This window comes from Martes martes (genome assembly GCF_963455335.1).
Source record: "Martes martes genome assembly, chromosome: 16".
NCBI lineage: Eukaryota > Metazoa > Chordata > Mammalia > Carnivora > Mustelidae > Martes > Martes martes.
The window spans coordinates 8,989,078-9,006,275 of NC_137904.1; the positions used below are offsets into that span (position 1 = coordinate 8,989,078).

Consider the following 17,198-nt stretch of genomic DNA (forward strand, 5'->3'; position numbering starts at 1 on the left):
CCTGGGATCACATAGTAGACTTGGGACCCTCCTGCCAGCAGCCGCTCTGCAGCGACTTTCCTGCGAGAGGCCCGCATGTCAGGACCAAGTGTGGATTGGAGGGACTGAGGGTCTCTGTCCTACAACCATAGAAACTCAGTTCTGCCAACAGTGTGGGGGAGCCTGGGTACGGACATGCCCCAGTCAGGCCTCCAGTGGGAACACAGACCGCTAACACCACCTCGATGGCGGGCGGCCCAGGGAGGTCCACCTAGACGCCCAACCCATGGGAGCCAGGGGAGGGTGCCTGGGGTTTGGCTTGAGCTGCTGGGTTCGTGGTAATTCGTCACGAGGCAAAGGCAAGCGGCCCAGCTGCTGATGGTGGGATGTGATCTCAACTTCGGCCAGTAGCACTGTCGGCCAGGTGCAGGGAGCCCTGTGAGGCAGGCATGGGTCACCGTGTCACCGTGTCGGCAGAGGACAGGGGTCCTGCCTGCCTGCGAGGCGGGCGTGGGTCACCTGGTCGGCAGGGGACAGGGGCCCTGCCTGCGAGGTGGGTGTGAGTCACTGGGTTGGCAGGGGACAGGGGTCCTGCTTGTGAGGTGGGCGTGGGTCACCGGGTCGGCCGGGTGTGGGGCTCAGACAATGGGGAAGAGATCAGAGAGTGACCTGACGCCAACGTCCAGGTGACTGGCTGTCCTGTGGTCAGGAGGGCTGGCGTGCGATGGGAGGGAGCACCCGCTTGTCCTGTGGGTGAGCATCCCAAACTTATCCGTGAGCCCCCTGGGTGGGGGGACAGGACCCTCTTCCATCTGGGACACCTGGGAGAGAGCACGAACACCCCGGCACGGCACGGTCCCTCTCCCTGCTCCTCGAAGTCAGGTCTTCAAGTCCTGGCCCTCGGCGCCGACCTCGGGCGCCCACCAAAGTGCATTCCGGCAGAGAACTGGCAGTGAGATTAACGGGGTCACTTCCAGATGAGCTGGGTGGGCACACCTGCCCCGTCTGCACCGACACCTGAGAGTTATAGGGGTCGAAGCAGAAGGGCAGCCGGTGGTTTCGTGGAAGGAGCCATGCTCTCGCCCTCGCTCTGAGCGCTTGTCCCTCAAGTGTGACCTCCGGGGAGTCCCGGGTCCCTTATCCGTGAAGCAGAGGGTTGGCGCTTGGACCCGCTCAGCCCAGAAGCTAGATCTCTTCCTCACAGAGGCGCCCACGGGACAAGGGCTCTGTTGGAAAGACGCTCCGTCCCTGGCCCGCCAGCTTGAACTGGGCCAAAGCTCGGCCCCCGCCTGCAGCAGCCACGGAAGCGACGTGGCGCCAAGCCCACGGCCGACAAGGAAGAGAAGCCCAACTGAAGCCGAGGTGAACAAGAAGGGGGGTTGATTGGCTCGTGTAACAAACCCGCCCAGAGGCAGGGTGATCGCAGGCCAGTCTTGAGTATATGTAACGACACCACGTTCCTGACTCCTTGTGCCCTCTGACCGTCCCCGTGGTAGAATCGGTGACACCTGAGGGTGGGCCCCTCTGCAGGCCCAGGGCTGCTGCCTCCCCTCCCACCAGCAGTGCACGTGCTTCCCAATGTCCTGAGATGCCCTCCGGCCACGCCGCCATAGCTCATGCAACCGTCCCCGAACCCTCTGTAGCCAGAGAGATGGAAGGAGCCCCTGGCTTTGCCCAGCTGGGGCCCCACCCTGGAGATAACAATGACCTTAAATAGCCCCACCCAGAGACCAGGGCTGCTGGGGAGGGAAACAGGGGTGGGAATAGGGGGCACGGCCCTGACCGGCTGGAGCTCTGCCTTCCACTCCATTTCGACCTCATTCAGGCCTCCTGGTCCTGGTGGGAACAGTGAGCAGTGGGGGCCGAGACCCATCAGATTCCCACTAGACCCCCACAAACCACACTGCAACAGCCCTGGAGAGCTTCCAGTTGCAGGAGATACACCTCTGCCCCAAGCATTCTTGCAGCCATGAAACCCCCTCCCCCCCGCCAGCACTCCCATCACCCCGCTGAGGGCCCCCCAGGAACCAAGGAGCTCCTGCCATGTTTTAAGGGGAAAGTGAATTCTGCTGTGCAAACATTATCACACATTCATGCACTCAGGATCTAATTTTAGCTGCAAGAGGCTTTGTTACAACATGCTCACGGAATTAAGCAGCTTTCTTCCCGGGGTCTGGAAGCCTGTCTATTCTTCTGTTTCATTTACACATCACTGGGATTATCAGAAATGTGTTTTAGTTTTTTAAAATTATATATTTTGGTGTTTCCAAATGGGTCCACAACGGGAGATGAAAACCATGGAAATTACACGTCTTAACGCAGGTCTGTGTGATTTCATGGCCTCCCTGTTAAAGCTGGAATCTGCAGAAGTGGGGTTTGTCACAATCCTCCCCCAGATTCACACTGGCTTTTGCGCCCTGGCTGCTTGGGGCAGCAGCCACTTGATGGAGAAGCTGAGAGCTCCGGGAGGCCTCACTTGCACAAACGGACAGCCAGAGCCGTGCCTCCAGGCTCTCCCACAAGAAGAACCAGCCACCACAGGGCCTTTGCATGCCCTTGCTCATCAGACACCCAGGAGCACCAGCCCCCTGTAGGGGGCCCGACCATGTGGACTGACTCAGCGTGACACTGACCCCATCTTTCTACTCATCGCAGGTCTGGCTGAGGTGCCCTGTAAACCACAAGGCCATCACAGCAGCTGGCTCTCCCCCGGGGAAGGAAGGGAGATCTCTGCGGACCTGCAGCAGGAAATGGACCATCTACCAGGGGGTCTGGCTGATGCTGTCCTGATTCCAGGTTGGGCAGGAGGGTGGGAGGCCCAAGGGTCAGTGGGCCTGGCCCTCCAGCCACGGCTCTGCCCTTCCCAGCCTCCCTGGGGTCTGGGTCTTCTCCCCGAAGTCACACGGGGGGCCGGGAAGAGTGAGGGCCAGAGCTGGGAGCCAGGCTCAGGAGGCAGCCAGCATCCGGCTCTCTAACCCGTCGAGACTAGACTCGCTTCGGGGGGTGCGGGGACCCTTGGGTGCACGGCAGGTGGGGCCTCCTGGCAGGCGTCACCTCTTCCTACGACTCCAGAGAAACAGTTTCGTCAGGGACCTTCCCAGCCTGAATCTCAGAGCCGGGGCCATGCCAATAAGTGTTGCCAGCGTTAAGCGGAGAGCGGCTGTGGGATGGCCCAGGACAGGCTCAGCACCACCGTGGGTTTGGCGGGACAGGTGTGGAGGCCTCCCTCCGAGGAAGGGCAGCCCGCCGGGCCCTCCACCCCACCAGCTCTCACCACAGTGGCTCTCGGGTTCCCAGGCCCGAGGGGGAGTGCAGGGTCAGGACGTTCCAATGCTGGTTTCCCCAAATCTCTCACCCCGTTTTCTTCCCCTGGCACAGTTTGGCTCAGGCTGCAGGAGGGCAGACCAAGGGGCCCTGCCACCATCACTCCAAGACTGAAGAAGCTGTCGAGGGGCCCACACACCATCATCCACCTGGCAGGGGTCCAACCCACCCTCCCACACACACACTGGAGACCTGGTAGCGCGGCCTCATTTTGAACCCGAGGTACCTCTGAAGGGAGCTCTGTCCCTCCAGGCTGAGCGCCAGGTGGCTGAGGATGGTCCCTCTCTGTGTTCCCACCTCTGTCCTCATTCACCCACTCCGCCCCCAGCTGCAGAAACTCAGATGCACATGCCCCACAACCAATCCCCCTGTTCTCCAAGCCCCTGAGCCTTTGCACACACTGTTCTCTCTGCCTCAAGGTCCTTCCCTCGGCTCTGCTGGGGTAATTCCTACAGATCCCTCCAGACCAGCCCGTAGGGTGCCCCTGAGCCTGCATGGCATGCACAGTCCTCTGCTACTGGGTTTCTTCCCCTCTGTGACCACCCCTCCTCTGCCCCCTGAGGCTGTAATCTGGGGTGGGCGGCTTTCCTACCGCTCCCCCCAGCTGCCGGCCAGCTAGCACACAGCAACCCACTGTGCTCGTGAGGACCCTTGCTCCGGGGTGAATGAGTGGGAGACAGCAGGCTCCCACAGAGACAGAGGGTGTGTCAACGAGGCCCAGGGACCCGGCAGCGGGGGTGGGGGTGTAAACTCAGAGGATTTGGCCGTGGTCCCTCCCCCGATGGTTGTGTGGATGGGGGACATGACCAAGATGGGTGGGGCCACCGGTCCAAGTGACACCAAGACCCATCCCTCCTGGGTTTCCCCATGTGCAGCCCCTGGAGGCCAGCCCTTCCCTGCCCCATGCCCCGTTGCCCCACACCCTGCCTCTAGGACATGAGATGAAATGGCCAGGCAAGGGGAACCCTCCACGGAGTGCTGATGTTGGATGGGGTCGTGGGGGGTGCACAGAGCTGTGGCAGGTCCTGAGGTCATGTGCAGCATGGGGTCAGGGGAGGCTCCACTCTGCACTGCCAGCCGGTCTACGGAGAAGGGCGATGCAGGGCTGTGGACCCGGGAGCCTGGTGGCCATACCCCAGCTGTTCACAGGGCGTCAGATGTGCCATTTAGGGTCACAGGGTCCAGCAGCCTCCGTGAGCTCACGTCCACACCGCGGTACTCGCTGCCCACAGCACTGACGCCCACTCAGCCCCGCACTAGGGGGCAAGGACCCCGGCCAGCAAGCCTGCAGCGGGAAGCAGGAGAGCCGCACCGGGAGCCCAGCGTGCACGCGCGGGCCAGCATTGCCAAGTCCGAGCGGGTCCCTGCAAGCGTGCAGCGGCGCATGCAGCGGGTCTGTGAGCGCAGGGTTCCTGCAGCGGCTCCGGCAGCCGGGCCCTGTGGAGCAGTGTCCAGGTGGCGCGGGCGGAGCAGCCGGGCGTTCATCTGGGCACATACTCTCTGGGAAGCCTGGCCCTCCGTGGTCGCGCAGCGCCTTGTCCACCGTCCAGATGTAGCCGTGGATCAGCGCCCTCATCCTGGGGGTGAAGGGCTTGGGATGGTGCAGGGGCCGGCCGCGCCTTCGGAAGCTGCCCTCCTTGTTTTTCTCCACGCACAGCAGCCACTCCTCGCTCACGGACACAATGAGGAAGGCCACCATCTCCCTCAGCGTGGGTAGCAGGCTGTGGCACAGCTCCTCCTCGTGCACCACCAGCAGCCCCTTGCCGAATCGCAGCTGGTCCAGCACATTCGAGGACCACCAGGCGGCGTAGCTGCGCACGAAGTCTGGCCACTCAGCGGGGAGAGACGCACAGGTCAGCCCACCTCCTGGGCGCTGTGGGTGGGGAGCCGGGGAGGTGGGAGAACAGAGCTAGCAGCCCCTCGGACCAGGCCCTCCTGACGACCCGTGGGCAGTAAGAGCAGCACCTCGGGGCCAGCCTGGGTCACCGGGCCACGTCTGCATCGGTGGCTGTGCAGCCCCACACGAGGACAGATGTGGCGTGCATGGAGAGAGCTGGTTCCCTCTCTCTTGGATGGTGAGCTCCCTGCCCTCAGGGCCCACGCCGGGGCAGGGAGAGCCACAGGGCCCACGTGGCACAGTGGTGTTCATCACAGGTGGGAGACGGGGTGACCCTCATCCATGCTCACCTTGCCCTGGTTGACGGGGACGAGCTGGGGCACCGTGAGGACAGGCACAGGCCTGAAGCTAAGTGAGCGAGGTCCCTGCCTGATGTGGACCACGTCCCACAGGGGTGGCCAGTCCACCCCATGACGCTGCCGGACAGCCGGGCAATGTTCGGGGAGGATCTATCCGTGAGAGCTCTGTCCTGGCAAATTAAGACATGTTGGGGCTCTTGTCTTGGTGGGGACGGTGTCAATATCAACAAACAGCCTGTGACCATCCTGCCACCTCGGATGGCATGGGAACCCTTCGCTTTCCCTGGTTTTCACCACCACCCTCAGACAGGGACTGCTCTGGTGTCTTGGGTGGGTAAACTGAGGCCCCTGGGAGCTGAGGAGGGACCAGAGCTCAGCCTCCTGCACCTGGGGCGCCAGCAAGGGGCAGGGTGGGGATGGGGACGTCTGCTGGGGCAGGGTCTGCTGAGACAGGCCTGCCTGCCTGACAGCCCTGCTGCCCTATGATCGCTCAGTGTCCCAACACTCGCCCCCTGGACCCGTGTCCCGGCCACACTGCCGGGGAGCAGCTGAGCCTGGGGAGGGCCGGAGACGGTGTCTGCACAGGAGAAGAGCTGCCTGGCCTCCCCCACACCCTTCTTCCTACCTTTGCTCTTCCAGTTTTGGTTGGCCGCGTAGCCCAGGTGCCCGGCACACTTGCCGTTGAACTCGGCCACCAGGGACCTGTACGGGTTCCGGATCAGCAGGATGGCCGAGTCGAACATCTGGATCTCCCTGCAGCCGCTCTCGTGGGTCTTCATGCAGATGGTGTGCCGGCTGCGCCAGTGGTCCTTCTCGCCCTTGAACCCTGCGGGGGAGACAGGGGCTGCTGAGGACAGTGATGGACCCCGTCGTGGCAGCAGGCAGAGCTGAGCGTACCTCCAGGAGACCCCACAAGTCTGGCGGCAGGGCCCTGACGCCCCTCTAGACCCTGTAGGCACGTGTGTGTGGGCGTCTGCACGGTGATTTCCCGTGAGCGTCATCGACAACCCGAGGGGGAGTCGTGGCCGCAGGCGTGGCTCAGAGTGGGCAGGACATCTGCCAGGATCACAGGGCAGCACGGGGCTCTGGACACCTGGTGCAGGTGTCCCTGTGATGCCGGGCTTCCAGCCCCGGCCCGGCAGTGGGCCCCGGGGTCCTGTGGCGAGGTCCCAGCCCTCCCCACCTGTAACAGTCTCATGTGGGTCAGCAAGACGCTGTGGGCTCATTCAGCGGTGGCCTTTATGCTGGGGATGGAGGGGCTCCATGTGCGGTCCCACGGAGCACAGGGCCTCCCAGGAACTAGGAGTAGGGGGCCGGTCAAGGGGTGCAGCCAGATGTCACAGAAGGACCCCTGGAGGGATGCCCCAGAACCTAGACTCCGGCCACTTCCCAACAGATCCGGGGTCCGCCAGCCGGGGACCCATGCTCCATAAACGAGCTTGAGTGTCTCCTGGGCTCTTAAGGGACAGCAAGGAGCCCCAACACCACCTACTTCGTGAGTGTGGTGGTGGGGGTGGCACGCAAAGGTGCTGCAGGCAGGGCCAGGTTCTTTGATGCTGGGAAACAAGGCTCCTCTGAGTCAGGTTTGCCTCCTGGAACCCAACACAGTTCAAACAGATGTCTGCCCCAGGCTTAACAACCGTCAGCCTTCGCCGGGGCTCCTACTGCCCAGCGCGGGGGACGAGGGAAGGAGGAGCCAGACCACGGGCTGTAAACACGGGATGAGGATCGGGATCAGGTTCCCAGCACCCCAAGATCTGTGGTGCCTTCTGTGCGCTGTGGGCTGTCCCCACAGCGGCCGCTCTGTGTGTCCCATAGGCCACAGTCGCCCAGGACAGACCGAGTGCCCTTGCCTGTCACTAGGGGGTCGGTGCAGAGGCCAGCAGCCACCCCTTGCCAGTCCCATAAGCCTCACAGGGGGAACCTCCAGGGCCATCACACGTGGCCACTCCAGCCACTGGGCCCCCGGGCCACTTGCAGACCAAGACCACCAGCTGTGCAGACGGCTATGGTCCTCTAGACAGCAGGTGGCCAGCAGCCCGTGCCACGGGACTCCACGGGTGCCAGGCCACAGCAGGCAGGACCCTGGAACAGGTCATCCGGCCATCCCCCTGGGGTGCCAGTAACATTCAGGGCATAAGGATCAGCCACCAGCTTTCTTGGCTTCTCCCAGCAGACCAGAGCCCCCACCAAGCTCAGGACGCTGTGGACCTGGGTTTCTCTTCCTAAACCATAGTCCGGTCAGGAATCTGGACGCACGGGGGTGACATCTGATGGCAGACCGACAGCCCCTCGCTTGGCTGGGGTTCTCGGTCCTACTCAGCACAGGGAGGCCTCTCGCTTCTGCAGGGGGAGACTAGGGGCCACACAACTCTGGAGGGGTTTGCACCTATCTTCAAAAACACAACGTTTTTAGGAGCTCCTTCTGGCCTCACAGAAAATCAAACAAATGAGCCGGTGACGTCTCACAGAATTACTGCGGGTTCTGTCAACAAAGGGAAATTCAGAAAGTGCTCGTAGCGTGGGAGCACAAGCCACCAGAAGGGATGTCCCGAGTCCTGGGCTGGCCACACGGCTGGGAATGTGTTTGCAATGCTGGTTCCCCCGGGACTCCAGGCCCTGTGGCCCTCGCTCACCCTTGTTGCACAGGGTCCCGTGGAAGTAGAAGCTCCCCGTGTAGAAGCGGTGGTGTGCTCAATGAGGTGCGGCGCCCACGTGTTCCCGGCTCCCGGGAAGCTCGACAGAGCCACAAACACCTTGGCCTTGGTGGGCAGGAACCGCCGATCCGTGCAGCGAGTGTCTGAAAGGCCAGAGGCTGACCACCGACCGCCCCACCCGGACCCACCGCCCCCAGTCTCCTGCTTCACCGATGGGGAACCGAGGCAGGCCCAGGGGGAGGGGTTGGCTGCCCAGGCCTGTGCCCAGAGAGAGCTCTGGGGATGACGAGGCCTCCCACGGCCCGGGCAGCAAGCCCTGGCTCCCCAAACAGCACAGAACATTCCAGATTCTGCCCGAGGGTGGTGGGGCCCCGCCTTGCGGGTGTCCTGCTGTTCCTCAAAGCACCTCCATCCCCAGGCTCAGGGAAAGGCCAGGTGTGTCCCGTGTCCAGCCTCCAGGGACGATGGTGGCCTCCCCTCCCCACCCCGGGCCGCACGCGGCCACACTGGTCTCTCCAAATGCCCGGAGAGCACACGTGGCAGACATGGCGGGGAGGGCCCCGCACGCCTCATGCCCCAGGCACCGAACTCACCCTGCACGGGCGTCTGGTAGACCTCGCAGTACTCGGCCAGCCTCTGTGCCTTGGGTTCCTGGCCACACAGCGCACTGTCCACCACGTCCCGGAGGCTGAACTGAGGCGTGGGGTAAGCACAGTAGCACTCCCAGCCCCGCAGGATGTCCAGGGGGGACTCCTGCTGGGGAGCGAGGAGGGAGAAGCATGTGGGGTGCCCACTGGGGCCAGGCCTCCCGGCTCCTGTCAGCATGGATGGTGCCCATCCTTCCCGTGCCAGCCCAGGGGAGGCATGGCGCACGGGACGTGACTTCTGCCCCCAGGAGCTCAGAGCGGGTCGGAGACCCGACAACAGTCAGTGTGAGCCAGGCCCGGGGCTAACACTGGGGGGCCGGAGGGAGCACAGGGAGGACCAGGCACCTGGGGCAGGGGTGTCTGCAGGAGCCAGTGTGTGCAAGGGTCAGGATGGGACAGGTGAGCACACATACTGCGTTGTGGGCCCACTGGCCGTGAGCCCGAAGGGACCTCTGGCGTTCCCGCTGGGGTTCCCTGGGGAGGAGACCAGCCCAACCCAACTGCGGGGGGCAGGGGGTCCAGGCCAGAACATTCCGGAAGGCCCTGCCGGCCCTGCCAGGATTAGGGGCAGGGCAACACCTCATGGTGAAGCCGTCTCCTGGCCTCCCTGGTCACCTCTGTGGGGTTCGTTCCCTGCTCCCTCTGACCCCACAGAGGAGACCGCTGGGTGCTGGGTGACCTCGGGCAAGGTGCTGAGCCTCTCTGCCCTTCACCACCGAACATGGGCAATCAAATCCACTTCGCATGTCCTTTATAAGGGCAGCCCAGGACGGGGCACGACATGTGTGGGTGCTCCAGGGTACCCAGCCCCATCATCCCTGCCTGCCCGTACCTCTTGCAAATGGAAATGCAGGGAGGGAGGTGGCAGGGAGGGAGGCGGGAGGCCAAGGCAGTGCCACACAGACCTTTCTATTTTTTGCTCACAGCAAAAATCTCGTATAAATAAAGAAAAGAAAAATCAAAAGCGTTTTCTGAGTGTGGCTTGGCAAAGTGAGGATTTCCGTGCTTAGAAAGTCGCTGGGCCAGTCCCAGCCATGGTGGTTGGGAGGGGGGCGATGAAGAGCCTGCGGCGGCGGGGGGGGGGGGCTCCTGTGTTCAGGTCTGTGCCCCCCAGTGCTGTGCACCCCCACCAGAGCCTCTCCCCACCTCCCTCCTCCTCCTGGACGCCCACGGGCAGCTGCACCCCTGCCGGGAGCTCCTGGGGTCCCAGCCCGGTACCTCTGAGGGCTGAGCTGCCGCGTGGGGACAGAAGCCTAGACCCTGTGCTGTTCTGACACTGCACACCCCCACCATGCACCCCTGTGCACCCAACCACCACACACCCCTGTGTGTATTCATCACGTACCCCCATGCACCCCCAGCACACACCCCTGTGCACCCCCACCACCCATGCCCATCGCTGCTACAGCACCGAGCCCCCCCCCCCATGCAGGAAAAGCCCTAAAACAGCCCGGGAGCCCCATCCAGAATGCTAGTCTCTATAAAGCAGACAAGTCCTTCGGCTGCTGGCTTGGGAGAGGAGGAGGACCCGGCTTCCCTCCGGCCTCCTCGCCAGCTTGTCTTCTCCCCTGGGACCAGAGCCCTGGTCCCCATGCTTTTTCTGGACAAGGCTCGAGACAGGGATTTTCGGAGGATGGAGGACGGGGGAGGTAGTAGCTCAGGGTGTCTGGGCTTCCTGGACATAGGGACCAGAGAGGAAGAAGCAGGCATGTAGCCCGTCAGATCCCCACACTGACCCTGACACCTCCGTGCCTCAGTTTCCCTGTCTGCAAGCCCCTTCTCATCTCTTAGGACTCCACTGCCCCCCCATGCTTGGGGGACCTGAGGGTTTGACGCTCTGCCCGTAGGCTCCTCTCCAAGGTCCCCATGCCCGGAAGGTCGGAAGTCCCACCCCCACTGCACCTGTCAGACCCGCCCATGGCCACAGCAGCCCAGCCCCTGACCAGCCCACCGTCGGGCTCCGCAGCGGGGCCCGCATTGGCATGTAGGGCTGGGGCCTGGACCAGGCCACGAAGCCGCACCGGCGGAGCCCCCAGCCATCTCCCTGTACCACGCGGCCTCTGTCCCAAGCCCATGTCCGACCCCCACATCAGGATGCAGCTATACTCGGAGACGGGGTCTCTAAAGATGTCATTCAGTTAAAATGGGGCCATGGCGGGTGTGAGCCAATCCGACTAGTGTGGTCATAAAAAGAGATTCAGACACACACACGCAGACGACCCTATGAACACAAAGTCACGAGACGCCCGTCTGTGAGCCCATGAGGCCTGAGAAGTAACCAGCCCAACGACACCCCACCTTGGCCTTCTGGTTTCCAGAGCCCCGAGAAGTGTGAGCCCCTCTCTGTGGCACTTTGTTCGGGCAGTTGCGGTGACCTTCTACACTGGGGTCCTTACGGTCGTTGGCCATGCACCACTGGCACATGCAGAGCTCAGGACCTTTGCACCTGCTGTTCTCTCTGCCTGGAACGTCCTGCCCCCAGACCTCCCCCACTTATTCAAGCCCCTTTCCCTGAGAGGCCTTCACTAGCCACCCCGGTTCACACCACCACACCCTTCCCACCCCCACAAGACCCCGTCCCTTTGCTGAGCCCTCGGGTTCTGCCCGTGGGAATCACTGGGTCCCCTTTCCTCCCGTGGTCAGCCGAGGCTCCGGCTTGTGCTCCGTGGTCGTCCAGCTACCCTAGAACGTACTGGAAACAGGATCCCTCGGTGCAGACTTTCCCTTCCCTCAGAAATCCACGTGCCCACGCTGGATCCCCGTGGAGGAACCTGCAGCTGTGGTCCACGTGCAGACACACCGCGGGGCGTCCGTTTGCCCCACACGTCTGGGCTCTGTCTGCTGTGTCCTCAAAAGTGCCGGCAGGACCGGGTCCCAGAAGGAAGTGTCCCTCTACCAGTGGCCACCCCTGGTAGGGGTTGCACCCCACCAGGGACCTGAGCCCCTCCACTTCCTCGAGTCGATGAAACTGTCAAGATCCAGGTGCGCTGGGGCGCGGGGTAGTGTGGACAACAGTGCGGTTTTATTTACAACAGAACAGAACTGGATTCTGAAAACACAGGACAACTTCCAGCCCCTCGGGTGATGACAGGAAAAGCACACACTTCAAGCCTCATAGAAGGAAGAAAATGGGCATGGATTATGAATTGAGGTTTCTATTGACTGTATTTCCATTAAAATGTATAATTATTGAACAATTTAACTGGCAGGACTTCTGACTTAAAGGACATTTTGATTTCTGCTTCTTAAACTTTATCCTTGAGTTAGAGAAAGTGACCTTGTCATAGTAATGACTCCCCTCCTGGTCCTCTTGACAAGTACTAGAAGGTGTTGATTGGCTCTTGGCTGAAATGGCTCAAGGGTGATAATCCCTATGTCTGTACTCGTGGGCTTTGGGAAGATGGACCAGAAAAGAGCTGGGTGCACTCTTACAGACGGGAAATAAGAATGTGCATTTAAACAACAGATCAGGGCTTGGGTCATAGGCCTGGGCGTCTCTCAGCAGCTCTGTATCCACTCTGTTCTCTCCACTCTCTGCTTTGGTGGTGCCTGGACAACGAGGGCGCGCTCTGGGTCCTCACATCTACATAGAGTCCCCCTCACCCAATGGGGAAATGCCCAGTGCAGGAGAATATCCTGCCGAGAGAGAGACAGAGAGAGAGAGAGAGAGAGAGAGAGGGAAGGCAACACAGAGTCAATGCCACTTTGATTGTTCAGGTGGAAACAAGTAACTATTCGGGCCATGCGTGTGTTCTGGGACAGTGTGGGCTGCCTGGTCCAGCAGCTTCTGTGTCATCCTGGCTGTGTTTCTCTTTGTCTGTTCTTGTGTGTGTCCCCTCTGTGCGTGTGCTTTTGCCTGAACCAGGTGGACATTCTCTGGTTCCGGGGCTGAAAATCTCTGTGCCTTCCCAGACAAGATCATGTAACAAGCATTTGGAATATGAAGACTTTGTCAGCTTGAATTGTGTTTGGACGCGCCCCATGTTGCGTGCTTTCTGCCTTTGCGACTAGGAGGGCTTGCCACTGAGGCGATCTGTTCAGCAAATGGCCAGGGGAAGCTGCTCCCCCAAGAGGAGTCACTACTGAACGCCACTATTCATTGAGAATCTTACATTCTGGGTGAAATGTTGCAGAGTTTTGATCAAGTTCAAACGGCATGAAGAGCAGAACAGTGTAGATCTGAAATCTTCTATGGGATCAGAATACTTCCTGCTTTTTGAATATTTGACGAAGTGCATATACATCAAACGTTTCACATTTTTATTTATTTTATTTTTGCTGATTTTGTGGGATGGGAGATTTTGACAAAAATTGTATCCTAAAGCCGCGTTCTTGGAATGTGTCTAAACAAGGGCTTCCAACGCGAACCAGAAGAGGGCAGCAAAACACTAGTCACTAGACTGTGTTCCTTGATCTGGGACTGGGAAGCCGCTGCAGGCTTTCCTGCCTCTTTGGTTCTTGTGCATTTGCTTGACTGACCGAACTCCAGGACCTGCAGCAGGTCCACACATCTTTAAGGAACACACCAAGCCTTTTGTTTTTACCATGATATTTCTCAACAATGAGATATCTGAGGACATGGCTAAGTTATTCAAACCAGGGTGGAAAAATAACCAAAACTCACTCAAAATTAATTTTACTAAAGATCCAGTGGAGTCAGATTGAATCATATAAATAAGAATACAGAAGGAATATCTTACTGAAATGACCAATTTTAAGCTTATTTTCTCCATGTATATTGCATTATTTACTAAATTCTGCATTCACAAAAATACATGTAGTGTTCAGAGAGAATGATATTTGAAAGGGAAGTGATCAAAGTACGTCTCAACTAGTTATCACAATTGACAATTGCCACCAGGAACATGGCTTCTTCACCCAACTGCGGGCAACAACTGGACATGTATTAATTAGCATTTAATGTGCAAAAAGAGAGCTGCCATCTCAAATGTAATGTGAGATAGTTATGAACACATCTTAAAAATTTTAAGACTCCTGAATAGGAAGGAATAGACTGACCCATAGGAAAAAGGTCATTCGTGTTTCTCTTTCTTTTCTTTTTTTTTTTTTTTTAAAGATTTTACTTATTGGAGAGAGAAAGATTGAGAGAGCACGCATGAGAAGGGGAGAGGGATACAGGGAGACAGAGAGGCATACTCCCCGCCAAGCAGGGAGCGTGATGACTGGGGCTCGAGCCCAGGACACTGAGATCATGATCTGAGCCTAAGTCAGGTGTTTAAAAGACTGAGCCACCAGGAGCCCGTGTCTCTTTAAACAGAGAAATTACAAAGAAGTGTTTCCTTTAAAATTAGCTAAGGGGCAATAACGTCTGTTTCCACCAATGTTATTTGCTATTGTGCCGGAATGTCGATGAATGCAAAGTTAGGAAACAAACAGGAGGAATCAAAGCTGCAACAGTGATGCAGAAACACGTTAGGTCCTTTTTCATTTCTGGCTTGTTCACTCAAGGTCATATTTGTGAAATGTAGCAACAGCTCATTTCCTCATTACTCTGCACTGTGCTGTCTAATATATCAAATGATACACATGTCCTCTATTACTGATATAAAATTGCTTTGTGTCTGCCTTTTCTAGCTTTTAACTACCTGCACAACTTTCAGCGGACATGAGCAGTAATCTCTGTTGGTCTGTATCACAGGAGGCGTGCTGTGTATGTTTAGACTTCCAGATCCTGCCTTTTCCACTTCTGGGAGGTTTCAGAAGTGCTGAAATATTGGTAAGGAAAATCCTAGGTTTCAGTACCAGGAACTGTGTAGATTCCCCTGCTCGCACAAGGGATCTGAGCTATCACTTTGCAAGGACCCTACAAAGTATCCACAGATGGTGGACGAGTTTCCAGTCCTCCCGCAGGACCGCTCTAGGCGTGGACAGCAAGTGGCCCGCAGAGGAGCCTCAGGCCAAGGGCACAGCTGCCACAGGTGGACCTCAGCAGCTGGGCAGGTTCCGTCCTGCTGTGACCAGCCTCAGCTGGGGAGTCCGTGCAAGGACACCCCCTGCCTTGGGAGGGTGGGCTCATGGCAACCCTGAAGCCCCGTTGGAAGGCAGGGACACTGGGGATTTCTGAAACGCAAGAGACATACATCCTACTGCTCTAGGAGAATGCTTGCCTGTCTTCAGGAGAATTCCAAGTTTGCACAAAAATGAATGGAACTTTTGGGAAATGATGGAAGGAATGACTGCATAGCTAGCTTTGAGGTCCACACCTGACACAACATTTCCTATTGTGCTGCTGGGCTCCATGGGGCCTCCTGCGATCAGGGTAGCCGGGATACAAGATAGGAAGAAAGAGTGTTTTCAGAAACATGTTTCCCTCATGAAAGTTTATAGTCTAGGGGCGCCTGACTGGCTCGGCAGAGGAACCTGTGACCGGGTCTTAGAGTTGTAAGTCTGAGCCCCACATTGGGCTCAATGCCTTGAGAAATGCCTTGATGGGACAATGGAGCCCCACATTTAAATTTTAATTTAAAATTAAAATTTAATTTTAAAATTAAAAGCTTAAAAACAAAATATGGTCTAGAGGATGTACAGTGAAAAGTGAAGTCTCCCTAGTTCCCACCCAGAGGTAGCCAGGGGAGATAACTGGCACCCTCTGCACCCCCATTCCTCTTCCTCAGTTCAGCCTTCAAGCCCTGAGAGATCTGTGAACCCCCGAGGGTGGGGAACGAGGGAGTCGACCCTTCCTGCAGGCCTGATTCATGCACTGGGCGGAGGCCCAACAGAAGCTGTGCACGTGCACAGGGGTTCCTGCACACGCGCTCATTCCTCAGGTTCCAGGTTCCAAAGCTGTGTCCTGGCAACAGGCCCCCATTGTGCTCTAGGCCTTCTGCCGCGACTTGGCAGCTGAAGGAGAGCACTGCGAGCCTAGTTCGCTATCCTCAGCATCTGGCCTTACCGGACTGCTCTATGGGCACCTCCTTGAGCAGGACGTGCCCCTCCCCCCAGCCCCCGGCTCTGCGGGGTCCGCACCTGCCAGGAGGGCTGGTCCGCCCCCACCCCGCTCACTGTGGCCGCAGACTACTCTTGGCGCCCAGGGCTCGACCGGCGGTCCACGCCCCGGGGTCCACTCGCAGGCAGCCCACCAAGTACCCTGCGAGGTGGCAACCGCCCTCGGTCCTAGCTGGTTGCAGAAGGTACTCCTTGATCCTGGAGACCCGGCGCTTTCTTCTGGGGCTCCTCGCCTCTCTCTGCACGTGGGGCTCCCGGGTGAAGGCAATGCTCTCGGCTCCTGGATCAGAGGTGTCCTGCCACCGCCGCTGCGAGTCCATCGTGGACACGGTCCCCCCCTGTGTGCTGCAGAAGCGGGTCGTCACCGGGCTGCCGCCCTCAGAACCCAGGAATGTCCACGATGTCCCCACGGGGGAGAGGGTATGCAGAGACCCCAGAGAGAGCGGCAAAGGCACGACACAGGTAGAGGAAACCCCTGCACATCCAGAGGGGCAAGTGACTCACAGAAAAGACCCTAAAGGCGCTGGGGCCCCACAGGGGGCATTTAGGCCGCTGGGGGTCCAGGGAGGCCTCTCTTCCTTTGTGCCCAGGCCTGGGCCTCTGCAGACAGCCGTCCCCCGGCAAGAGAGCTCGGAAGACCCATGCAGGAAGAAGTCCTCCAGCTCCCATCGGAGCTCCTGCCCCACTCGAAATGCCATCACCAGTTCCTATAGTTCCACCAGGGACTGCCACCCGGTGCAGAGGAGGAGGGGTCTGGCCACAAGTCAGGCCTCGCAGCCCCCGAGGTCCCCCAAAAAAGTCAGCCAAGAGAGCCCCTTGTGTCCCGCCACAAGTCAGGCCTCGCGGCCCCCGAGGTCCTCCAAAAAAGTCAGCCAAGAGAGCCCCTTGTGTCCCGCCGGAGTGCCTGCACTTTGTCACAAGAAGAACCAGCTGGAGAAGGATGCCGATACCACCACCCGGCAGAAGGCAACGCAGAGGAACTGCTCGTCCCCAGCTGACTGTTCCAGGCCCCGAAAACGCAGGGTTTGTCTGCTGCCACACAGGCGAGGGGAGCCTCTGAGGCTGCCTTCACCCCCTGATCCGGGGTTTCAAGTGACCGCTGAGGACCTGGACCAGGAAAAGAGAGCTGCTCTCCAGCGCATCCTAGATGCTCTCCGAGGGGACACAGAGGCCACCTCCAGCTGGGGCCCAACTTCGCCATCCAGTGCCTTGGCCCCGTCTGCTGCAGTGGCTGCTCCCCTGCCAGCCTCTGACACCCAGGTCACCCCCATGGGCTGCTCCCCACCTTCGCAGCCTCTCCTCTTGGGGTCTCACCCTGGCTGCAGTGGGAGCTCCTTGCCACCTACCCAGGCCCTCTCCATGTTCTCCAGAAAGCGCAGGGCCTCAGTCACCGTCCCCCCAGGCCTGCCTGCACTGCCCGGGAGTAGTG

At 59.4% G+C, this 17,198-nt stretch overlaps 1 protein-coding gene across 1 annotated transcript; it reads right to left on the reverse strand.

Moving 5' to 3' along the window:
* Positions 1-4,784: 4,784 nt before the first annotated feature.
* LOC308357110 (sialate:O-sulfotransferase 1-like) lies at positions 4,785-11,212 on the reverse strand (the record flags this gene model as incomplete). The annotated part of the gene is given in 8 exon segments (XM_080826601.1): positions 4,785-4,810; positions 4,813-5,176; positions 5,491-5,616; positions 6,009-6,325; positions 8,136-8,183; positions 8,186-8,299; positions 8,750-8,912; positions 11,102-11,212. Coding segments are annotated over 8 exon segments (1,269 nt in total).
* Between the last annotated feature and the right edge of the window lie 5,986 nt (positions 11,213-17,198).